Below are 25,970 nucleotides of genomic sequence, written 5' to 3' on the forward strand. Positions count from 1 at the left end.
GCTTACAGAAGTGATTGACCCCTCTAGCTGCTTGGGCCAAGGGCTGGGAAAAGCAGACTCCCCAGGCCCTTAAGAGTCTTAAAGCAAGGGCTGACAGTTAGCCAGGTCTAAACCCTGAGCCAGATGAGAGCTGATGCTCATCTTCTGAGGGTCTCCATGGACCCCTCTTCCAGCAGACAGAGAGGCTCCTGCGTGAGCACATGGAGGAAGACAGGGCAGTGCAGTGGGAAGAGTCCTGGCCTGGAATGAAACCCAGCTCACTGTGTGGCTCACAGCTGGGCGCTGGCTGCACTCGGCTTCCTCATTTGCTGTGAGGTCAGTGCAGATGTCTGGGTCAGACTCTGCTTAAGTCAGACTAATGGGAAAGGGGGTGGAAGGGAGGCAGCATCTCTGGGGAAGCTGGGCCTGGGAGGGGCTGCGTGAAGCCAGTGCATCCAATAGCTAAGGGAGAGAGAGGAGGGAGCCAGAACTGCAGCTAAGATGACCAAGTTCAGACTTCAAGAAGTCCTCCCTAGCAGCAGGAAAGGGGGTGAGAAAATTACTAGAAAACTCTAGGTGCCAGGCACTGTCAGGAGTAACAAGTCAAATGAGACACAGTTCCTAAGGTGTCAATGGAATACTTCATGCAGAGCATCAAAACAAACAAACAAAACTCCATAAATAGATTGCAGAAAGAAGGCAGGTATCTTTATTCCCATTTTACAGATGAGGAAGCAGACTCAAAGAAGAGACCTTCCCAAGGCCACCAGAGAACTGGTGACGGAACAGACCCCATGAAAGTCAGTATCACGACGGTTTCCGTCCACCATTTTACGTCCAGCACGTGGCGGTGCTGGCACACAGAGCGTGTGGTGAAGTGAGGGAGGGAGTGTGCTGGCAAGGCTGCTGCGGGCGGCCTTCCTCTGAGTGGGGGGGGGCGGTGCACAAGTGCTATGCTCACGCCTCAGAAGCCTGAGTGAGGGCTCCTTCCTGCTGCTTGGGTCACGCAGGGCCCCCACTGAGCTCACCCTTTCTGCTGTGTGGTTGCCATCACCCCGCTCACCCCACCCTCAAAAGACTCACCCATTGGTGGAGTTGCCAGTGTCTGTCGCCCCACAATCTGGGCTGGTCCCAGCCCATCCAGGAAATCGCTGAACTGGCTCTCGGCCCCGAGCCGGGTGGTAGGGAAGATGAACCTGGGGAAGAAGGCAGAGGCTCACACGAGGGCATCTGGCTGGTGGGACGCAGCGGCTCTGCCTCGGAGGCACTGGGTACTCTCCCCTGTGCCTCGATCTCCCCTCCACATAGGGTGGGTGTACTACTTTGGCTGGGGACAGAGAACTGTTCATCTCTGTACACTAAAGAAAATACTTTGATATTACTTAAGAATAGAGACTAATGAACCTAACATAATGATAGGTGACTTTTTAAAAAGATTTTATTTATTTATTTTTAGAGAGGGAAGGGAGGGAGAAAGAGAGAGCGAGAGAAACATCAATGTGTGGTTGTTGGGGGCCGTGGCCTGCAACCCAGGCATGTGCCCTGACTGGGAATTGAACCTGCAACACTCTGGTTCACAGCCTGCACTCAATCCACTAAGCTACGGATAGGTGACTTTTTAAAAAAGATTTTATTTATTTACTTTTAGAGAGAGGGGAAGGGAGAAAAAGAGGGAGAGAAACACTGATGTGAGAGAGAAACCTCAATTAGCAGGTTGGTTGCCTCTCACATGTGCCCCGACTGGGGACTGATGGCCAGGAATCCAACCAGAGACTTTTCGCTTTGCGGGATGATGCCCAACCATCCGAGCCACACTGGTCAGGGCTCTAAGGTGACTCTTAAAAGGCAGACCTTGCTGAACACCTGTGTCCTCCCCAGGGGACATGAATGCCAAGAACCAGAGACACAGGACAGAAATTTGATGCCTGAAGCAAGTTTCAAGACCTGAGGTTGAGCTGACCCTAAGTTTGAAATCAAGTCAATAATGTGAGGTGGTAGCCAAACCAGCAACTGAGTCCCAATAGCATGACCGCTGACGGTTAGTGGTGTGCCATGCTTGTGGGGGGCCAGGAAACGGTAACAAGGAGAGCTGGCGGTCCTTGAAGCTGGCCAGGTGCCAAGAGCGCACTAAATGCTCCACATGCATCATACGGTTTACTTCTCATGATGACTCTGTGTGGCAGGCACTATCATCCAGTCTCACAGATGAGGAAACAGAGGGTTCGCAATGTTAGATACTTGCCCACAAAACCAAGGTGGTGTCCAACTCAGGCATTTTTACAGTAAGAATTGGGACAGATGGTACGTGGAAAGCCTCAGACAAATGATACATGGTAGTTATCGCTGCCATTGTTACCACGGAGGGGAAGTGCTCCCTGTTCACGTCCTCAAGCCTCGGTGTTCTGGGTGTGCCAGCAGAGAAAGGACAGATGCGGGAGGGCTGGCCCAGGTCTACTCGTGGGCTGCAATGGACCGGAGAAAGCCCTAGGATCTAAAACTGCTCAGGCTGCTGGCTGGAGAGATCAAAGTTGGTCCCAGAACAAATCCCGTCGGACGGCTTGGCCAAGAGTGCCCCCTGGCCAGTGACAGGCAGGGAGGGGAGGCAGGTGTATATGCTTATCGAAGAGGGCCTGTGTGCCACCCCCCACCCCCAGGAAGAGGCTTTGGGGGTCACCCACTCCTACTGGCCACAGTCAGCGATGGCCTAACGTCGCATCTGAGAAGGCTAAAGAAAGAAATCTACTCTGGAGGTCACAGAACTTCAGGAGCTCGGTGTAGAGAGTGTAGGGAGTGTGAACGAAGGTCATAAAGGCAAGTGGCCTTCATTCAAATCCTGACCCCAACACCACTTAATGACTGTGACTTTGGGCCAGGTACCTCACAGTCCTCTGCTGTCTCAGTTGTGTAGGGAGTACTGCAGCCCTTGGGATTGTTGTGGGTGTTAAATGAGACCGTTTTGGTCTGAGAGTGATGGGTAGACCCCGGGAGAGAAAGCACTGACCTGAAGTGCCTGGTGACACCCTGTGTATAAGACAAAATAAATGCCAGTGGCCACTCACACTCACGGATGTAGGCAGAGCAGTGAGATGCACGATCATAGACTCTTAAACGACAGAGCTAAGGAACCCTGAAATTATTGCACCCTAATAAAGCCAGATCAGGAAATCTTCATGGCGTAACTATAGTTTCATAACTTAGAAGAGATCTGAGGGACTTTCAAATTTTTTACTGCAACCCACATGCAAATGTATAAGATATATGTCATAGACCTATGGGTACCCATACATTAAAAAAAAGCAACTGAAACACAAGTTCACAAGGTAATTCATCCTTGCTTCTTAAGATACAATTAAATTTGTTTCTTTTTCTAATGCTGGTTTTACCCCACTAAACTAAGCTTCCTTCCTGCCTGTGTCACCACCCGGTTTGAGAAACACGGCTGCAACCCCGTCTCCTTCCCTGAGTCCCCAGCAAGGCCGCTTGTGAGAACTCCATTTATCTGAGCCCCAACAATGGTTTTAGATTTAAAGGATTTTTGAATCACATTTTCCTTTTGAACCCTGTCCCCTGGAGTGAGACAGTGTGCAGGTGCTGGGAGGCAGAGGCATGAAAATAAACAGAAGGGATGAAAACCAGCAGCCTGGAGCGGTAGGAAGATGGGGCCCGGGCAGCTGACATGGGGGAGGGGAATGGGGGAAGGCAGGGACAGAGGATCCCAGACATCCGCCGGAAAACCCAACCCGAGATTTTCCCCGCCCTGCCCCAGGCGAGCGCTGTGACCAGAGCACCAGGGAGGATGGGGAGGACCACAGTGGGGCGGGCTGCACGCACGTGCCGTCCGAGCTGTTGCTGTTGGTGCTCCCGTCGGTGGACTCCCGGCTGCCCTGGCGCGTGACCCTACTCCGCATCTCCACGGCGATGCCCGTCTCTGTGCTCCGCCGGATGTTGCTGCGCAGCTTCTTGGTGGCCCCTTCTGTGACCCCGGCAAGCACAGAAAGGGAACAAGGTCAAATCAGGAGTGAGGCTTCTCTGAGAGTGCACCCAAAGCCACCCTGCTGGGGAAGGGGCACGCTCGGCAAGGCTGTGACTGGAGGCAAGGGCATTGATGAGATGACCTCCAGAGCCAGTTTGCAGCCTGGCCCTGCTCAGGGCAGTGGCACAGTCAAAGCAGGCCAGAAAGATGGCTGGAGGCAGAGTTGGGGTGATGGGGATGCGGGTGGGGTGTGAAGTCACCAGGTAGAGTCCCTGCCCTGCAGCCCTCTGACCTCAGCCCCAGCCCTGACAGCTATCTTCCCACTCAATTTCAGCCCTTGCTCAGAAGGGCTGTGTTCCTGCCTCTCTCTTCTAGAAAGGTTGCCTTTTGCCACATTTGTTCTCCCTCATGCACCTTGTCTTGCTCAGGTCTCACAGCCCAGCTGATATCTTCAGGGGTCCCACAAAGGCCCATGTGAAGCCTGGCCACTCTCGAACTAGCAAGAGGTGATTAAGGAAACAAGACAGAGAGGGGCAGCTAGGTTGGCCTGAAGTGACTTGGGCTTTGAGAGAGAAGTCTACAGACGCACCCTGGACGCTGTGCAGGGGGAGCCTGGCCCGAGTCTCTGTGCCTCCTGTTCCCAGGGCCCTCTGCCTCCACCCTGCCCCAAGCTCTGACTTGCAGGGAACATGGGGCACTTTGCCACTCCTAGCAGCACACCATCCTGCCTGGGTTTCCATGGTAACCTCTTCAGCATTGCAGTGTGGTCCCTCTAGACACCCTTTCCTCCTGGGGCGGGGGTGGAGGGCACAGAAGACGGGCTGAGGGTTTACAAGGATTTTCCTGCTGAAGCTTGGCTGCCTGAGGAGCCTGATGGGGAGAGGAGCGGTGCTCAGGTAGGGTCTCTACCAAAGGAGCCATTTGCTATCGCTGGTTAGAGATCCAGGCAAATTAAGAGTGAGTTACCCATAGGGCTGGGGAGAGGCTGGGGGTGGGACAGCCAGGGCAGCACCCTTGAAAGCACTGGGGAGGGGGAGCTGGCTATTCAAGACCATGGCTCTGGAAAGGGGGTACTTTATTCCTCTTGTTTTGTCCTACTTATCTCTCAGGAAGTCCTCCTGGGAGAGGGCAGGCTAAGAGGGCTGGCATCACCAGCAGGCGGGCTGGGGGGCTGGGAGTGGGAGGTGGTGAGGAGGAATGGCATCTTTGAACCCATCCCAGTTCCTGGGATATTGGAATAGCTAACTATCCAGGAATACATCTCTCTCTCTCTGTCTTACACACACGGTCACATTAGCTCGTTCATACCTCTTTCATACTGGCAGGCATTAGCAGACACACACTAGTGCTGACAATCACATTTATGAAGACACTGTACATACAAGGTCATGTGTATGTGCATACAACAGTAACAAATGGTCCTGTCAGGTCTTAATCATACATACACATGACATACTCTGCCACATAAGTGTGATCTTCACACCATAACACTTGGAATTGAACCTATCCACTCAATCACATACACAGATGCAAACTCAGAAATGGTGTTTGACCCACCACATGCAGAGGAGCTGGGCAATAATGGTGGGTATCGAGGGACTTGCCTGTCCCTGGCTCCTAACTGCCAATGCCCTCTAACCTGATTAGAAGGCAGGTAGGTCTGTGGGATCTGCACATTACCCTCCCTCCCCTTGAACCCCCTCCCTCCAACACACATCCTGAGCTGAAGCCAGAGCCTCACCCATGACCCCAGTCCCTTTCTTCTAGAGCTCGGGAAAGCTCTGACCCATTTGGGAGGAAATTTACTGTCTTTGATCAGACCTGCCCATTCCATTGTGACCCCCTGGTAGGGGAATCACAGAATTCTAAAATGTTAGAAACACTCAGCCAGCCCCCTGGCCCTGCCATTTCACAGGTGGGGGGCCTGAGGTCCAGGCGCCCACAAGGCCCAGGCTGACACGCAGTCTACTGACGTGCTACTCCTCACCCTTCTCCACCATCTCCACATGGTTGGAGATGTGATTCAGCAGAGATTAAGTTCCATGTCTTCTCTGTGGGGAGCAAGGTCTTGCAACCTTAGAGAAAATTCCTCTACTGTTTTATACCTTTCTAGTCTCTGAACCCTGAAGATCTGGGGAGTAACTTTAGGTAGCCCCTTTCTCCAGAGAACCCAGCCAACTTGCTTGCAATAATTTTGTGGTCCCTGGAGACCGAAAGACTCCAGGGACCATCCCATCCATCTCAGCATCTATGAGGGAGAGGCAATTACAGCTCCCCACAGCACTGCCATGACATCTCCTGGAATGATGCTGAGCCCTTTTTCCCACCTGAGCCAGAGCCCTGAGCCCTGAGAGGGGGGCTGCTGTCCTTGGTGCTGAAAGGAGGAGCTCCATTTGGCTAGGGGCTAGGACAGCCCAGGATGGCCTTGTGTGGACCCAGTCTAAGGCTAAATCAGAACCCACATGTGTCCTGGAACCCTAAAATTCTTATCCCACCCATCTCACTGCCCCCAAAACTTGGAGAATTTCAGATCTAGAAGAAAGCTGGGAGAATGTCTTTTCAGCTCCACCTTACAGAGGAAACAGGCCCAAAGGGAAAGTCACTTTCCCAAGGTCCCGTGAGGAGTTAGAGCCAAGAGCAGGTTTTGGAAGCCACCTTAGGCAATGTGAAAGGGGCAGGCAGGAGGCAGGGGGACTAAAGGGGAGGCTGCTCTAACAGTCCAGGCTTTGAAACGAAGAGGAGGAGCTCAAGCCAATGTTGAGTATGGATAAGCTAGGAGGGAGGAGGCCCCTTGGGAAGGCAGACGCAGGGCCCAGAAGACTGGGTCCAGGAGAGGGGTTCCTTGCCACTTCACATAGCTGGGCCCTGCAGGGAACTAGACCATCCCATCCAGGGGCAACTGGGAACACTCTCCTGGGAGCTCTTCCCAGAAGAGAGTTTCCAGTACCCATTCCCAAGTTGAGCCAGCCACATACATCCCCTGGAGCCAAACTGTCCCACTCAGGATGGGGTTCCAAGCTGGGTCACTGGCAACCTCAAGAACTGGGGGAAAAACAGAGACAAGGAATTACAGCTGGGAGAGGAGTATGCTGCAAGCAAGGGGCAGAGCTGTAAGGGCCAGAGAACTCTTATTTTTGGCCCTACCATTGGACCCTAGGTGATAACATTACCACCGACAGCACCAAGTGCCCACCAGGTACAAGGCTTGTGCCTTTGTATTGCCTATGTCATGAAACCCCCTGGACAACTCTGCAAGGTACAGATTGTTGTCCTTATTCTACAAACGCAGTGGTGAGTGCAGAGGCGAAGTACCTCGCCTGAGTCACCCAGCTCGAAAATGACAGGGCGTGGCCCTAAAGACCGTGAAGTTGTTTTTGGGAAAATGCCTTCCCCTCTTCGGGCTCCAATGTTTCATCAATAAAATGAGTGCATCAGACTAGATGATCTCAAGGGGCCCTTCCTGCTCTGACATCTGGTGATTGATGAGTCATAGGGACCTTCAGCTGGAAGGGCATCTGTGTGATCCCCTGGCCCGGCCCCAGCCGTCAGCCATGCCCTCGCACGATGCAGAGAAATGGTCCAGAAGCCCATCCTCACGTATCTCCCTTGAGGCTGCAGGTCTCCTAGGCGTCTGCTTCAGTCCCTGCCTGCTGACTGGTGGCGCAGGTAGGTGGGCAGCCTCGGGCAGGTCACTGGAACATCTTCCAGTGACTTGAGCCCCTGCCCTGGCCTCTTCCTCCAAATCGTTTTGGACATGAAGAAGCCATTGGCCCTGAAGCTGACTCCACTGAAGGTCAGCAGCAGTGCTTGGTCTCCCAAGGCGACTCCTGGGGCCCAACACCTCTTTGATCTCCTAACCCTAATGCCACCCTGGGTCCTGTCCCAGCCCAACTCCTGGATCTCCAGGTCCCCATCTTCCTGACTGCTTCATGTCAGGCCTACACTGAGCATTCACAGCGGCTGTGTCCACCCTGGGGCACCGACCACAGCAAGCCCCCTCCTCACTTAGCATTTCCCTGAGCCAGAAACCCTACCCCAACCTGAGTGCTGGGAAAGGCCATCCCACATGCTCCTGGGAGGGCTTTGTAAAAAGCTATTTTAAGGCCTGGAGAAGTCCCCCACCCCCAGCCCCAACTGGGACTCTTGATGAGCATTCTCCCCAGATCCTCTGGCACCCCCGCCCCCTCACCACCCCCATCCAGCTGCCTATTTGAAGGATTCTTGGGGAAGTTGTTACTCTGAGCAAAACAAGCAGGAAGAGATTTTAATACACAACCAGCTGGTGTTTGGGCTGATGCCACAGTGAGGAGGTCTGGGTTGGGGGGTCTGTGAGGTAGGGTCCAGGTGACTATGTGTGATAAGGTGGGTCGCCCACCACTCTGAGCACAGCCGGGATTCCATAACTAGATGTCTGAGAATATATAATGTATTTGTCAGGATGCAGCTCAGACGGTGTGTGAATGTGGGGTTTTGTGAGATATGTGCATACGCGTGTGTGACACATTTCTGGGACCATGGGCTACTCTGTGTGTGTGTGTGTGTGTGTGTGTGTGTGTGTGTGTATGTGAGAGAGTGAGAGAGACAGTGCTTTTGTGATCTGGGTCTGTCAGATTCAGAGGGCTGTGCTTGTGTGAACTGCAGGACGGGCTTTATTTATGACTACGTACAGTATGCATAACTATATTGTCCTTTCCTGGAAGTAGGGTAGCGACTCACCTAAGCAAGTGAGCATGCTATTTATATAACTATGCAAGGCGAGTATCTTTGTGTGTGGGTTTGTCTCTCTTGTGACTTTGTCATGCATTTGTGTGGTTTTTTGTAGTGCGAAGGAAATTTGGAGGTCACTGGTGAGACTGGACTTGCGGGTGTGTGCGCCTGTGAAGCTGTGTTACTTAGCACAAGGCCAGGAGCGTGGTGGCTGGGTAACAAACAGTTCCTGAATAATGTGTACGCTTGTGCATGGAAGCAGCAGAGGGTAACGGTTAGGAGTTCAAACGGCTGGGGTTTGAATGCGGGCCCCACCACCTACTAGCTATGTAGTTTGGGGCAATTCACTTCCCTTCCCTGTGCTTCGGCACTCGCCTCAGAGTTACACAAGAATACCACGAGTCAGGACATGTACTGGACCCAGAATGGCACCTGGTGTTCGGTAAGTGCTACCTGTGTGCCTATGGGTATGGGCGTGTACACCCACGAGGACAGTTCCCGGGTGGAAGGCGACCCCCACGCGGCCCTCTGCGCCCCGCACCCCCTCACCAGGCTGCGGGAGCTGCAGTGCGCTCTTGCTCCACTGGGTCAGGCCCACGATGGCCACCATCTTTGCACCCAGGCTGCTGCGCCGCTTCTTGGCCGTGGTGGTCCCGGCCCCGCCCCCCGCCTGCTGAGATCCGCAGATTTCACCACTGATGCTGGAGCTCCGAACCACATTCCTGGCGCCTGCGGCCGAGGCCGAGCCTGGCTCCGCGTTAAACATGGTCCGAAGGGGCGGCAGGGCCTCAGGCGACTCTGTGGGAGAGACCAAGAGGCACACGGCCCCACATCAGACACTGGGGGCCACTCTGCTGCAGCCACCGCCGCTTCCGAGCTGTCCGACCTTCGGCAAGTCTCTGGGCCTCCCTGAGGCTGTGAGGATTCAAAAGTGGGTGCAGAGTCTGGCTCAATAAATGGAGCTATTTTTATTAGCACCTGGCTTCCCTGGTGAGTGACCGGGTTTGGTGGTAAAGGCAGCGGCTGTGGCGTCAAACGGCCCATCCTCGAATTGCTAGGGCCTCTACACCCCGGCCGTGCGACCCCGTGACCCAGCAGCCTGGGGTTTCAGTGAACACTCCAGCAAAACAAGAGCTGCAAGCACTTACCTCATGGGAGTGTTGTAGGGATTGAATCAGTGCGCGTGCAAGTGCCTGGAACGGCCACAGGCACAGAGTAAGCATTCGGTGAGGGTTAGCGGCTGTCACTCGCAGCCATGCTCAGAACAGGGAGAACACAGCGCCTCCGGCCTGTGCGGGCTGTGGAAGCAGCCCTCCTGCTGGGAGCGGGATGGCTCAGAAAAGCTAAAGAAGAGGGTCCAAGTCGCCTGTAACTGCACACCTGAGAGGCAGCTGCTTGTAAGCATTTTAACCTATTTCCTCCCAATCTGTTTTCTATGCATTTTAAAAATAATTGAACTTATTCTGCAAATACTTTATATCCTGTTTCCTTCCTCCCTCCCTCCCTCCCTCCCTCCCTTCCTTCCTTCCCTCCTTCCCCTCTCTCTCTTTCTTACCTGTTCGAATACAGTAGTCTCCATTTTCCCACCACAACTTTCCCCCACCCCACCCACCCCCACCCTCAATCCTATCCCACTTTGGCTTTGTCCATGTGTCCTTTATACATGTTCCTTGATGACCCTTCCCCTTTTTTCTCTCATTATCCCTCTCTGCCCTCCCCTCTGGTTACTGTCAGTTTGTTCTTTATTTCAGTGCCTCTGGCTATATTTTGCCTGCTTGTTTTGTTGATTAGGTTCCACTTTTAGGTGAGATCATATGGTGTTTGTCTTTGACAACCTGACTTATTTCACTTAGCATAATGCTCTCCAGTTCCATCCATGCTGTTGTGAAGGGTAGGAGCTCCTTCTTTCTTTCTGCTGTGTAGTATTCCATTGTGTAAATGTACCACAGTTTTTTGATCCACTCATTTATTGATGGGCACTTAGGTCAGTTCTAGCACTTGGCTATTGTAAATTGTGATGCTGTGAACACTGGTGTATAGGTTCTTTTGGATTAGTGTTATATCCTAGTATTTCTCATTTAACATTCTATCACAAACATTTCCCAATGTCATTAACACTGTATAAATGTTTTGATGCCACCATAATATTCCATTGTATGGAAGTAGCATAACTGATTTAAATATTTCAGTACAGTTACCTCTTAGATCAGGTCTGTCTCTCCATCTCCCTCCCGTCTTAAATAATACTTCAATAAACATCTTTCTACACTGATTTTATCTGCTTATTTCGTTAGGCTTGATTCCCATTAATAAATAGAGTGACTGGTTTAATGGGGTGTGGACATTGCTGGTGGCTTCCCCGACATGCATCCTCTCCCCCTGCTTCCTGCCAGAGCACTGTGTTCACCCAGGACCACCCCATCCCGATTAGTTTCAGCCAGTCAGTGTCATTCACCTTGGTAACCCTTTCTCATCCAAGGGTGAGCATGTGACAAAGTCGGCCCAATCTGACTTCAGGAAAAGATCTGGATTCCATGTTTATGAGAGAGGCGGAGGTGTCTGTCTGTCTGAACTCTTTCCCCAGGGAGGGCCCAGTCCTAGGATGAAGCCAGTGTTGCCAAGGGCAGCACCGCACAGAGACAGAAAGGACCTTGGGCCCCTGGAGCCCACCTTCCTCCGGCCTTCCCATTATGTGGGACGATGTATTTTACTCTGCTTAAGCCAGTATGAGTCAGGGTCTCTGTTACATCCAAAAGCATCCTGCCGGATACCAAGGGCCTAAACACTTTTTTGATTCTTGGGATATATTGCTAAATTTCTTTCTGAAGTATACAAATGGACTCTCCCCATTAGCTGCATTCAACAAATATTTAAGCCCCTAAAATTCTAAGGCCCGTATTGAGTGCCACAGACCAGTAGCGAGTCAGTCCACCTTCATCCTGCTCTCCTCAAGCCTCCAGTTGAGGAGGAAAAGAGAACTAAAGTAACTAATTATGCAATTAAATATTGAGTGATGGTTCTGATGAGAGCTAGGAAAGGGGACAGAGGGTGCTGAGAGCCACTCTGGGGGAGTCAGGCAGCAGGCATCGGTGGCTCTGTATACAGAAGTGGAATCTCTGGCTATCAGCCCTTCAACCTGGTGGAAAGTGTGATGCTCAGGTCATGTATTGGAGAGAAGGCCACTCTAGCATGCTCTGCACCCAGCCCTTCCTGGCTCTGTCCTGGCCCACGGTCTTTTTCCCAGGCAGCTCCCCTTCCCAGGGCTCAGGGGCACTTTGTTTGACCCTCTGTCCTCAGGCCTGTCGCCCTAAGGAAACCCAGCATTTCAAAAGGACAAAGAAAGGGGTGGGAAAATACAGGTGCGAAAGGGAAGGCACCCCTCCAGCTAACAAAGAAGTCAGTCCCCACACAGCTGACAATGCAGTCTGATCTCCTGGCCAGGGTGGCTCCCACTGGCTGGAGAATTAGGGCTGACAGTGGGGATGAGTCATAGCCACGTCTTGCCTTCTTTGTGGCTGTCGGGACTGTTCTCGCTCACCCTGTGATGTGTGCAGAGCCCCGGATTGTATTTCTCCATCCACCCCCCATCAACCTTGTAGCTAATGGAAAGTCCCCTGGACTTGGGCCTATGATGATCTCTTCTCTTCACTTTCCAATTCTAGTGCCAGTTGGTGTGTTTTTGGGGCACCTGCATGGTCTTCTGCTGGATGGTGGGAGAGCGCTTATCTGATCCTTTGAATCTGCTACAGTGTAAGCCTCACTTGCTCTTGAAAGTATTTCTGTCAGGTGTGTGGTTATTTCCATGTCACAGGTGAGGAAATTGAGTCGCAAAGACATCGAGGCCTTGCCCATTCTGCTCAGCTAAGAAGTGGCAGGGCCCGCACTCAAACTCAGGTCCCCCGTTTCAGCAAAGAGACAGACACACTCTGCAGCCCCTGCCCCTCCAACCCGGAGCCCACCCAAAGATGGGGGCTCAACCCTCCTGCTCATGCTTTGCCCTGAGTCTCTGGGCTCTTTGAGAAAGCTGCCCCAGAGTAGCCAGACTACAGGAAGTTCAAGAACACCACTCCCAGGGGACAAGAAGGAAAGAGGGTAAGGGACAAAATTCCTGACCCTGCCAACCCAGGGGCTCATATTTCCTCATGAATAATAAATGGCACCAACAAGCGGATGGCTTGACATCCAGGACTCGGCACCACCCAGAGCCACTCTCATCTGTAACTACCCAGGGAGCTTGGAGAGCCGATGAGTGCCTGGGAGGACCAGTCAGGCCTGCCATCTCCCAGGGGATAGGAGGAGCCAGGTCCAAAGCACTGGGCCAGAGGTCATAGGGCCTGACCCCCAGTACACGAGTCCTGGGTAGGCAGCCAAGAGGAATAAGAATCAGGAGGTGGGATTAGAATGTATAGATTCCCTGTATTACCTTCTCTGGGCCTTGGTTTCCTCATCTGCATGTAAAACAAAGGGGTTGGACTAGGTGATCTCTAGAAGTCCCTTTGCCTGGGAGAGTCTGTGAGCAGAGTCTGTGAACTGGCAGGCTCAGAACTGGGGATCTGCTTGCTGCTCTGGCAGCCAGTCTAGCTAAAAAACAACACGACAGAAAGACAGACAGAGCTGGCCACCTGGCCCCTCTGAGGAGGAAAGTCCTAATACATAGCAACCCCTGCACCATCAGACCACAGGACAGGACAGGGGCAGGAGGTGGAGGGGGCCAGCAGGACACAGAACACAGCACCTCACATTCTGGTCGTTCTCAAAGATTGCTAAGGGAATGGCAGTCTTTCCACAAAAATCCTTTAACGTTGTCCTGCCTCTGAGCAGGACTGTCCCTTTCTGGGCCCAAGGAAAGGAATTCTCCCCTGATCTCCTTGGATCCCAGGCCCTCACTGTCAAGTTCTCCGTGCTGACCCTGCCCCATAGCTTCAGCAGCATCCATGACAACAGCTCAGACCTACCCTCTAGGGAGGAAGCGGCTGCCCTGGTGGCTGCCCTGACTCCTCCCAAAGCTCCACACCCGCAGGCACCTTCCAGGCTCCCCAAAAAACAAACCTTTTCTTTCCAGCCCTTGAAGTCTGGCCTCTACGCTGATGTCTCAGGGCCCCCACAACCGTCTTCCAAGTCCTGACAACAGCAGGGTCTCAGGGCTCTACCAAGCCACCCTGCACCTCTTGGTCCCTTTGACCGTATGTCTAACCAGATAATGAACTTTTTTTTTGAGAGTCAATGAGACCATCCAAGATAAACATAGCTACACACCCTTCAACCGGAAAGACCAAGGAACCTGTCACAGGATGGTGGGCTGTCAGACTGAAAGAGATGGCAAATCACTGAGGCCCTCACTGCCTTCCCCAATGGTCCGTCCACAGCAGACATCACTAACCCATCCCTTTCCCATCGAGGCAGGTTTAACCTCCAAATCCCTTTCAACTCTGTGCACCAGCCCCAACTGATAAGAACCAGCTGAGGAGTTAAAACGGATTTGCCATCCTTATTCCAGCCTGAGCCTTTCCGTGCAGGGTAGGAACTCAAGACCCAGAATGGGAGACACTCCCAGGGTCACACAGAAAGTTGGCGACAAAATCAGAACTCCAGCTCAACCCTCCTAACTCCCAGACTCCACATCACCTGTCAGATGCTCCCTGCTTGCCTCTCACCTTGAAGAAAGCCCAAACTCACCGAACTGATGAATCTGCACGTGGTGCTCCGCATCACAGGGGGCTGTGCCCCTCCCAACTGCACTCCCCTAGGGCATTGACACAGGCTTCTGGTAACTTCTGAAACACCAGTTTCCAAGAAAGGAGGTGAAGGCAATCAGGGTAGCTCCCAGGAGGAGGTGATGTGATAAGACTCTGGAAGGAAAGAAGAGAGCTTAGAGGAGGGGCTAGAGAAGACGTCTATCCTGAAGAGCTTCCAGTAGCCTATGGAGTAAGCAGACAGACTTTGGGCATAGCAATGTGGCCTTCAGCAAATCATTTCAACTGTCTCATTCTCTGTTTCCTCCTTCACAACGTTGTCTAAACTCCTGGGTCACCTGCCCGTGGGGCCTTCAGGAACTTTTAACTTCAAGCTGCTGGTGCTAAAGCTCCACCCACAACTTTAACACTTTTAACACATGAAGGACTCATCTAGAGTCCAAATGCTAATCGGCTCTAGACACTATGTTTCCTTCCTTCCCCAGATGCTCTGTGACATGCCTGGCACTCAGGAGTGTTGGGGGTGGGGGCAGGGGCAGGCTCCTGACTCCACCCCCAGCCATGTGACCCTGAGCCAGTCACTGAGCTTCTCTGAACCTCCATCTCCTCTTCTATAAAATGCAGCTACTGGCACCTGGACCAGCTGGATGCTCCAGGCTGGACTGGGGAGCAGGTGAGATGACGAGGAGCAGAAAAGCACAGTGATTAAAAACCTAGGCTTTGGAGGCAGACAGACTTACTTCAAGATCTGCCACTTGTATGCTGTGTGACACAGGGACATTTCCCTAACAACCCCCCTGAGCCTACCATGCCTCATCTCTAAACTGGGAATAATAAAGACAGCCTTAGAATTCTTAGGTGAAATATTACAAAATAAGGATTGAGACGTGCTAAATGCTCACTTGGGCAATTGCATTATTACTACTCATAGCGGTGCCTTTTGTAAATGGTGAAGGACGTACAGGTGCTCGTGCTTTTGGACCGGATTACAGACCAGGCACAACCACTTCGTGAGAAGACTCCAAGACCAACAGGCTCACCTCCCACTCCAGCTCCGGCGCTTCCGCCCAGGGCCCAGGACCAGCATGGGACCTGGTCCCTGCACCTCTCAGTTGGGCTGGGAGCTGCCACATAAGGCTATGTTCTCCTTTGCCAGCGTCTCAGCTCCTGGCCCCTCGCTAGATGCTGGGCCTGGCATTTGAGATCCCCGCCCCCACCCCAATCTAGCACCAGGGCCACCCACCACATCACCCATGCCAGGCTGTGCCCCTGTCAGAGGCCAGTGCCACCATCCACCAAAGGGGAGAGCAGTCCCCTTGTTTCTAGAATTTTCTTTTTCCCCTCAGGGACGTACGGGTGGGTGACAAGGCTGGCACATGGTGGGAGATGTAGGCTTGGCTGAAGGGGCACACCTAGCCCGAGTGGGGAACACAGTGCCAGCTCCTCTCTGGATGGTGCAACCTTTATCTCCCCCAAACCAGGCTCACATACACACTTCATACACGGGCGGAGACACAGGGCACAGCGTTCCAAATGTGTGATCGCACACCGCACAGACCCGTACAGATGATACACGCTTAAAGACACAATCACATGCATACAGACATGCACACACACCTTTGAGATATTCAGCCACACAGAGGCAGCCCCACTGACAGCCACAGGCCTTCACACACTCACACACACACCCTTCCCTTGGCCCTGTCCAGCCCAGGTAGGCAGGAAGAGCCCCATCTCTTTAGTGGCCAGGGAACCGGGCAAATGTCTCACCTGTGTCCCTGGTTCCCTTGGCCAACATACACACACCCATACGCGCTCCAGCCCCTGATCTCACCCTCCTGGCCCCCATTCCAGCAGGCTGGACAAAGGAGCTCATCGGTGAGGTTTGTGGTGAGATGAGCAGGCTGGCAGGGAGCAGTGGCTGTCACCATGGCTACCGAGCTGACCCACTTCTCCTCCACCCAGCCTGGCCCACCCAGCCCGGGCAAGGGCGGACAGGCAGCTTTGGGCACAGGGCCTCCTCCCCTCATGCACAGTCAAGGGGCAGCCCTGAGGGCATGGGAAGGGACGGGCTGAGCATCTGAGAGGCTGGGTCCTGCCTAGGAAGACAATGTCCAGGCATCCCTTGGGGAGAGCAGGATGCTGAAGAGAGGTCCCCTGCAAGACCTAAGCCCTGGTCTCCACCAGCGTTGGGGCCTCTGGCCTCAGAGACCCACATGGGTCATGTGCTTGCCCTGCACACACGCTTAGACACAGTCCTCACGACAGGGTGGGGGTAGGGTGGCCAGGCCCAAACCTGTGTCTCAGAGCCGGGAGAGCCCTGTGTCCTGTTCAGAATGAGGTTCCTAAGCCCAGGGCTTCTCCACTCCCACCTTGTACTAGGGGCTGCTGGGGGCGCGGCTGTGTCTTCATTCCTTGGACAGGGCGCCATGTATCTTCTTCGAGCCAGAGGGCTCCTGAGGACGTGACCATGCACCTGCCCTCCGAACTGGGGACAGAGAGGAACAACACAGCCCTCAGACAGCTCAGTTCTGTGAGGAGACAGCTCACAAAGGAGAATGAATCCCTCCTGAGTGACAGCCTTCCGCAGCTCCCCATCGCCCGAGGGAGAGAGCAAAAAGCCCTCACGGAGGCCCACAGGCTCAGTGACACAGCTCACCCCATGCTTTTGCCCCTCCTCCGTATTCCAGGCACACTGGCCTTTATATTTCTTCAAAAGTGCCACTTTGTCAGCTGTCTGCCTGGAATGCTCTTCTCCAGCCTGCCTCCACACTCAGGTCCTGAGGTCCCGATGTGTGCTGCGTGCGCCACCTCTGCTGGGCTGATCCCTGTGCATTACTCAGCCCCAGCTTAAATGCCATCTCCTGGGAGCGTCGTCCAGGCCCCGCACTGTCTCTGCCTGTCCCGGCTTCAGCTGTGTCCCCACACAGAAGACATGTTGAGGCCCTAACCCTGGTATCCCAGAATATGGCCTCAGAATAGGGTCACTGCAGACATTCTTAGTTACATTGAGGTCACTCTGGAGTAGAGTGGGTCCTTAATCCACCAGGACTGCCGTCCTCCTAAAAAGCTGGCCGTGTGAAGGCAGAGACACACAGGGAGGTTGCCATTGCATGATGGAGGCAGAGATGAGGGCGACGCGGCAACGAGCCCAGGGACGCCAAAGACAGCCAGCTGTCACCAGAGTCCAGGACAGACCATGGTACGGAATCTCCCTCAGAGCTCTCAGAAGGAGCCAGCCTTGCCAACACCGAGATTTTGGACGTCCAGTTTCTAGGACTGGGAAAATAAAGTTGTGTTGTTTAAGTCATCTAGCCTGCTGCACTTTGTTACGGCTGCCCTAGGAAATGGATACACTGCCATTCCTGACTTGTTCAGTGCCTGCCTCCCACACCCCGCCCCTGGGTGTGCGCTGCTTGGAAGTAGGAACCCTGCTGTCTTCACCCTGAGCCCCCAGTGCCCGGCACAGGTCTGGCATGCAGTAGGGGTCTGTACATGTCTGATGAATGAATGGATGGTGATCTATAATAAGTATGAAATTAATAGTATTTATAGCTGGGGAGTAGACTTGTGAGTCATTTTTATTTTCTTCGTGTGACATATTGTATTTTCTAAAGTTACCTCTTTAGAAACTGCACCAGTGTTGTCATAAAGAAAACACTAAATACATGTTTTTCTTTGTAAAACATACATTAAAATAACAGACATTTTTAACCACTGTGTGTTTTCTGAAGAGGGAAATGTTCTGCTGTATGCTCGATAACTGCTTTCTTATTGATTAATTGATCCCTCCTTGTGTGGCCAGAGTGTCTTCCGGAGTCAGATGCACAGAGTGTGGGCTCCGGGGCCTCGTGGGGCACAGAATCAGGCGGGAAGTGTCCAGGTGGAGTCTGTGTGCTTGTCGGAGTCTCTACTGTACAGTGCCTCTCAGAGCTCATGGGATCTGGTCAGATGGGGCAGCTGTCACCTGACTTGACATGTGAGAACACCACCTGCCCTGGCTGAAGACCACTCCTAAAAAAGGCAAGCTCCCGTCCTCAGCAAGTACACTGTCCAGTGCTTCTCCAACTTAAATGTGCACGCAAGTCCGCTGGGCATGTTGCTGAAATGCAGATTCTGATTCCATGGGTCCTGGGTGGAGCCTGAGATTCTGTGTTTCTTACAGGCTCTTGTGCTGCTGGCCCCTGGCCCACCCAAGGCATTGAGAGATAAAGATAAACTCTGGTTGTTCTGCAGAAGGACTGAACTCTTCAGGATGGGGAGACCAGAGAAGTCATCCTGGGGAAAAGTGTTGCAGAACACCTCAAAAAGAGAAGAGATTTGGAAAGGCCAAGGTGGCAGGACAGAGGTGAGAACTGCATGCGAAGGCCCAGAGAGAAAACTTGATGTTCAGAGCCTGGGGGGAGGGGGGCGGGGGGTAGCGCAGCGCAACTGGAGCAGGAGGTAAGTACAACCAGGAAGGGAGGGCTGGGAAGGGAGGCTGGAGACAGCCAATGAATGGCTCCAAAGGAGGGCTGAGGCTTGGCTTTAATCCCGAAGGGAGCGAAATCCGACATGACTTAGATGCAATGCTGTACAGAAATCAATCTGACACTGAGCGCAGAACCAGAAGAAAGACTGACAGCGGGAAGAGCACTCAGGGGGTGGGAGGAAGGGCTGCACTGCCTCCCGTGGGGCAGGTGTGGAGGAGGAGGTGGCCAGGAGGCGTGGCTTGTGGGAGTGGCCTAGAGTTAGTGATGGGGCAAGTTTGGGGAGAGGGGGAAAAAAAACAGAATCCAAAGTGATTTACAAGGAGGGTGGGGCCTGAGAGGTGCCATCAGCAGAGCCTGAAGTCCCAGAGGAAAAAGTCAGCTTAGGAGGAAGATGAATCCCCATTTTAGATATGATAAGTCTGAGATAATACTGCAACTCCCACGCAGAGGTGTCGGGCAGGTGAGCAGATTCACTGGAGCTCAGAAGAGCAATGTGAGTGGGCAGGATTTGGGTGTGCTCCCCCGGGGGAAAAGTGGGATATGGAGAGGAAGGAGAATGCCCAGAGTATAGAGTGCGGAAAGAGCAAGATGTGACACCCATAGTCAGGGGAAGGAGGACGATGGAATCCACTGCAGGGTGGAGAATCTGCGGTTAAAAGTGGGGGAACTCAGAGAAGGTGCCATGAGTACACAGATGGTCCACCTGGAGACCCTACCACACCCCAACACGGAGACCAAGGCCTGTGCAGCCCGGGATGCAGCAGGGAGGCCGGGGAGCACCCTGACTCTCTCCTAGGGGCAGGGGGAGCCCAGGTCTGAAAAGAGTGCAGCTTGAATGGAGAGCAGACTCGGGTCAGTTAGAGAAGGGAGTGAGATGCCCTGGGGAGGTCCTAGCCTGCAGCAGGACCCTGAGGGTTCTGGGGCTCCCAGGTACTTACTTATTCTAGCTCAGCCCAAGCTCAGGAAGGACAATCCCTGCGCCCAAACACACACACACACACACACACACACACACACACACCCCTACAGAAACCCTCTTCCTCCTCCTCCACGAGGGGGCAAAGTAGAGAAGTTCAGGGAAGAGGTCTTTGGAACAAAGCCTTATGGCTGGGGAGCACATAATTTGTTATTGCACTGGGACTTTTCTGAGGGTGAGCAGGGACACTACTAACAACCACAAGGGGCCACAGGTGTAAATTAGAACTATCCCAGGCCAATATAGCTGTGTGGTCACCCTAGCCCTGGGAAATGCTAGACCTCAATAAAAACACCCATTTGGTCCCTGTTCCCCCTCGATGAAGTGGTGGAACTAACAAACAGGTGGTAGGGACAGACTAGCTCATCTTCAGAGGCTGGGGCCCCGCTGAGGGTGCTGGTGAATGGGGGAGTCTCTCCACCTCCCGGCCCCGCCTCAGACTGAGCGCAGTGGCCCCCTGTACGGGGGAGACGCAGCAGTACCAAGGACAGCGGCCGGCCCCGGTAGCTTCCTGCCCGCCCAGCATTTTTTTTTTTTTTTTGCCAGGGCCGCCGCTAGCCTGATCAATATTTCATGGGAATAGGGGCTCGGGTTACCAGCTCTGCGCCAAGCCGGAAGGCGCCGCCCGCGCCTGCCACCAGCTCTAGGGACCCTCTTCGGGAACTCAGCACACCCGCAGCCCCAGCCAAACAGACACCGTCCTCAATGCACTCCGCATACCCCGAAAACCCCTTGGCCCCTCCCACCCTGTCCTTATCCAGGGCACAAAGACCCGCGTGCACAGCACACACCTTCACGCAGCCACTCAGACGCACCACATAGCCAGATACGTGCGATACAAAGACGAAGACATACACAAAACAACAGGCACACACCACACCCAGCAAGCAAGCCACCTGGACACACACACATGCACACACATGCACACATACCACAGGCCTCACAGACACACTACGTGGAGATGCACTCACCACACACCCACATGCACATCACACACAGACATAGGAGACATACTGCCACACAGAGAACCTCACACATATGACACAAAGATGCCTCGACCACAGATACACTCACACTGCCTGCACACACGTGCAAAAGCACACACACACTATATGCTCTCAGAGAGACCCCCAGACATGTCGCCCAGAGCTACATTCACCAGACACACATGCATCACATGCATGCATTCATGCAAAATTAAACTCTCTCACACACATACAAACACATATGATATACTCTCACAGAAACCCTCAGATGTTCACCCTGCATATATAGCACATGCCCCACACTACCCAGGCCCTCCACCCTCCTGGAGCCCGGGCCTGCCCCCAACCGTGGACGTAGGACTGGGGCGGAGTCAGGCAGATCTTGGGCCGTGTGGATAAATCCTGTACCCTCTAAGGCCTTCTGGGGTGGATGCCCAGTCCCCAGGAGAAGGCAGTCAGCAGCACAAACACGTGGGGAATGGGGGACCAAATTAAAGGAGACCCTTGAGACCCCAAATCCTCCTGGCTTCTCTGTCCCCAGGCCCCAAGTCCTGGGGCAGCAGCTCTGGGGGCAGCCTCAGCTCTCCCTGGGACTCCAGGCCTCAGGGAAGCCCCAACACCTGTGTTCTGCGTGAAGACCAGGAGAACTGTGCAACCTGCAGCTCCTGGTCCCCCAGGAGTGCCCAAGACCCAACTCAGAGATGAGGGGGTGTCCTACCCGCGCCCTGACACCCCAACTCCAAGAGACCCCCAAGCAGGCTGAGGGAACAGTGGCACAAATTCTCCTGTCCACAGGCACCATCATGGCAGGGTCCTCTGAAAGAAAAGCCAAGCCGGAGCAGGAGATAAGGAGAGGGCTGCAAGCCGGCACAGCAGGAAGACACCCTTTAATTTTCTAGGCAGGTGGAAGGGGCCTTCAAGACTATCTAGGCCAATGGTCCACTCTCTGGCGTATCCGTACCATGTCCCAGTTTCGCATTATCCCCCTAACCCTCAGTGCCCACTCAGTGGTATCTGCCCAGTCTACATACTCCTGAGGCGCTCATTATTATTTTCTTCAAGTTCACACTTTTAACTTAAAGGCATTTACTTTAATTAGAAACTTTGTGTTACTACTATACACAGAAAGTCAGTATCACTTTTAACAACTAGAAAATACAGTAAAATAAATACAGCATTGACAAAGCTCTGTTATTGAAGTTTAGCTGCATGGAGCTGCCAGTCAAGACCTCCCTGTTAAAAAGGGCAGGGCAGCAAGCATCGGAAAGCTGGTGAAGACACACTAGCACTACGCTGACACTTCCTCCCTGAGACAGCCTTGGACTTGATGAAGTTGAAAGGGAACCAACTTCCTCACCATGTGAGTGATGCTGTGTCATGGCAGGTCCATGAGCCACTGGAAGTCATCTCAGGTCTCACCGAAGGTACCACTCCCCACGCTGGGGAGCTCTGGGGTGGTCCGCCTCCTGCAGGGGTTTGGGCACAGTGGCCAGCTGTGTTGCCACAGTCCTTTCTGGTCAGGACAGTCCTTAGAAACTGCTCAGTTCTTTCCTATTACAAACTGTCCTTACGCCCACATCGAGTACTGGACTCACAGAAGGAATTATCATCCCCATTGTTTAATAAGAAAACCAAGGCTCTCGAAGGTGGAGACTTGTCCAGAGTCACACAGCTCCACAGGGGAGGTCCACGAGTAGGAGACCTCTGCTTCCGTCCAGATGCCTTTTCTGCCCTCCCCCCACCCCGCATCCATCCATCCCACCCACCGTCGGGAGCCCTGGCTCTGGGCTGACCTGTGCTGGTGTAGAGGAAGAATGGGATCCTAGTGTCTGCCTGGTACTGAGGCTCTCACAGTAGTGAAAGGCAAATGGGCAAGTGAGTAAGTAGCTGAGGTTAAGAGATATTAAGAGCTCTTACTCTGGAATCACACTGCTGTGTGTTCCTAGCCTGCAAATGGCAGCTCTCCGAACCTTGGTTTCATTGTAAAATGGGTATAATAGTACCTATCTTATGAGACGTGCACATAATGTCTAGCACAAAGTGCTCAAAAATACTTATTGCTCGGGAAGTACAAAGAATAGAATTAATGCAGATAAGGAATAAGAGATTGGGGGCAGGGGGAGTAGGCATGGCGTGGTTCTTCACTGAGGAAAGGAAATGATTTAAGTCTTAGAGGATAAATATGATTTTAGTCGGAAGAACTGTTCTGACTGCTCATGCCCTCCTCCTCCCTCTCTCACCACTCTGAAACTCAAGGTCTCATCTCCCTACCTCTCTGATCAGGCCTCTAAATGACATTTGACATGTTCTTCAGAGCCTGCCCTGGGCACTGCTGCCCCAGGTGAACACTTCCCTTTAAGTCACAATGCCCAGTCTCTTTCCCCCAGGTGCTGTCCAGATGGAAGGCTGGAGGCCAGACCCACCCCAGCACTCTAAGGGTTTTAGCAGATGTCTTTTGAAGTGCTTGCCCTGATAACCGAGAGCCCTGCTTTCTCCAAGGAGGTCAAGAGCCACGTTTGCATGTCTGACTTTGTGAACCTTCCCAGCAGGCTGCAGTTGATTGGACCAGGATGGGCACTTGATCCACTCAGAGCCAATCAGATCTTCTTCTGGAAGTTTGGACTTGGATCTGTTAAGCCCTGGTTTTTATCTCTGGATGTGGCTGGAATTGAGGGACACAATATAGGAACTATAGGTGGCCTGACATCTGGAAAAGCAGAGAAAACCTACTCTGAGAGACAGAAAGGTAAAAATGGCCAATAAGGTTGCTTCCATTTCTCCTGGTCTACAGGTCCCACTTCCCAGAGGCTAGGCCGTTTTCTGCTGGTCAGTCTCCGGAATCCCTTATGTCCTTGTACTAAATCCTTCTGTATGACTGAAACTGGCTCCAGCAGGTTTCTGTATACAAGCAAAGACCTAATTAAGACAGGGAGAAGCTGGGAGCTGGAGACTCAAAGATGAACAATTCTGAAGAAAAAGAATCACTGTGCCTGCACCAGAGGAGCTCAGTTTAATGGGAGACAAGGAAGAAGAGATGCGGACTCAGTGCAGATGTGGCCGAGGCGGGTGAGCTAAGTCAGCCCAGGTGGGGGCCAGGCCCCGGGGGGGGGGGGGAGGGGCTCCTCAGAGGCTTCACAGCAAAAGTGGCGGCTGAGCTGATTTTGAAGAAGAAAGGACTTTCTCGGGGGACAAAGCAGGGTTGGGGAGCCATTACAGGCAGAAGGAACAGCAAGTGCTGAGGCCCAGAGGCCCAGAACAGCCTGACACGTTAGAGGAACTGCCAGGAGTTCAAAGTGCGGGGGAAGGGGGGCAGGGAGATGAGCCTGGAGAGGCAGTCACGCAGATCACAAAGGGCTTTGAACACCACTCTGGGAACCTGAAGCTGTCCCTGTCAGCAGTGGGGAGCTACTGAAGTATTTTAAGTAGCAGGGGGTGACAGGGTCAGTTCTGTGTTTGAGAAAAATGGCTCTGGGGCCACAATGAAAAAGGACTAGAGAAGGCAGGCGGAGAGGGAGGCAGGGAGGCCAGTGAGGGTGCTAGGCAATGATTCATCTATTCCTTCATTCACTGAACAACTCACTGCGCACCTACTAGGTGTTGGGGCTAGGCAACTCGGGATTCCTGACCCCACAGGGTTTACAGTCTAGTGAGAAAGAGACGAGAAAAAAGCAATTCAAGTGTGATGAGTGTCACAAAGAAGTACAAGGTCCTATGGAGGGGGGCGGTGTTTAGTTTCCGGTTTTCAGGCTTTGCTGTGGAAATGATGTTCGAGCTGGTATCTGCACAGGATAAGTAGGAGTTCACGGGGCACCAGGAGGAGGATTATATTTCAGGCTGAGGGAATGGGTTTGAAGTCCTGCAGCTGAGGGGGAGGGAGAATGGTGCCAGATGAGACAAAAAGATGGGCAAGGACCAGATCACACAGGGCCTCGTAGATGACGTCAGAGTTTGGCTTTTTTCCCAAGAAGTCTTGGAAGGGTCTTAAGCATAGAAATGATATAAACATTTATGTTTAGAAGATCAGGGTGTGAAAAGTGAAGTGAAGAAAGAACAGAAAAATAATGAGATCTGTGTAGGGGGCTGTCGCAGTGGTCCAGGTAAGGGCTGATGGCGACCTAGAATGGGGCGGTGGGCAGAGGGAGGGATGACAGATTCATGAGATATTCAGGAGAACAAACAGGGCTTGCTGAGGACTGGCTGTGAGATGTGGGGGTGAGGTGTCCAGGAGAACTTCCAGCTTTCCAGCTTGAGCAAGTGGGTGGATGGCGGTGGCAGAGAAGAGCTGTGGACATCGGAGGCGGAGCTGGGCACCTAGGTTCGGACCTGAGGTTGACTGTGAGACATCTAAAGCAGTTACACCTGCAGGTCTTGAGCCCAGAAGCAACAGTCAAACCAGTAAGTGAGTCTACCTGGTGGTGGGGAAGAGTGTGCAGCAGAGTGAGAAAAGAGGCCTGGGCGGCTCTGAGAAATCAGGGTAGCAGCAGGGCCTGGGGCAGAGTGACCAGGAGCTCTGAGCCTGGAAAATCAGAACCACGAAACCCAAAGGGTTCTTTGCTGAACCTTGGGAGGCTTGTGGCTCTGGCCCCACCTTTCCTGGCCAAGCACGATGCTCGGCATGGGCACTTCCCAGCTGAGACAGTGCCCCCTTCCCCACAACGCCTCCCTCCTTGGCAAACTCCAAGGTATCCTTCAGACCCAGCTCAGGGGCCCCTCCTCCTAGCTGAAGACTTCCCCGGGTTAGGCACATGCTCTGCAGTTTAACAACCTGGGTTTGAATCCCAGCGTTGCCACTTGATGGCTGTGTGACTTTGGCCAGGATACTTAACCTCACTTTCCTCATCTATGCAATGGAAATAATAATAGTACCTATGTCACTGGGCTGTTTGAAGATGAATATGCAAAGTGCTTGGCAGAGAACCTAGCACACAGTAAGCACTAAATAAATGTTACTATTATTACCATCCCACCCACCTTGGGACAGTTAGTCATGTCTTCCACCTTCTACCTCCTCCACTTAGGAACCGTTTGCAGGTCTGTGCGTCTCCCTACCTCTCCCTACCCCTTCCCAATTTGTGGGGTTATCTGGTAGGCAGGGCCCAGTGCTAAATGAAAATGCCGGACCCCTTGTTCAAAATTATTAAGGATTTCAAGATGGCGACAGCAGAGTACTAAACCAAGCATGGG

General features: G+C 53.0%; 1 protein-coding gene across 1 annotated transcript in view; it reads right to left on the minus strand.

Moving 5' to 3' along the window:
• RIMS3 (regulating synaptic membrane exocytosis 3) overlaps window positions 1-25,970 on the minus strand; it is a 38,985-nt gene that overhangs the window by 8,996 nt on the left and 4,019 nt on the right. The window contains exons 2-5 of the mRNA XM_045859662.1: window positions 14,336-14,508; window positions 9,209-9,457; window positions 3,811-3,952; window positions 1,063-1,175 (exon numbers count right to left, since the gene is read on the minus strand). Of these exons, the coding sequence (XP_045715618.1) occupies window positions 1,063-1,175; window positions 3,811-3,952; window positions 9,209-9,425 (472 nt within the window). The 5' untranslated portion in view covers window positions 9,426-9,457; window positions 14,336-14,508. The remainder of the gene's footprint in view (window positions 1-1,062; window positions 1,176-3,810; window positions 3,953-9,208; window positions 9,458-14,335; window positions 14,509-25,970) is intronic.

This window comes from Phyllostomus hastatus, unplaced genomic scaffold (genome assembly GCF_019186645.2).
Source record: "Phyllostomus hastatus isolate PE091 unplaced genomic scaffold, TTU_PhHast_1.1 phas_scaffold_182, whole genome shotgun sequence".
NCBI lineage: Eukaryota > Metazoa > Chordata > Mammalia > Chiroptera > Phyllostomidae > Phyllostomus > Phyllostomus hastatus.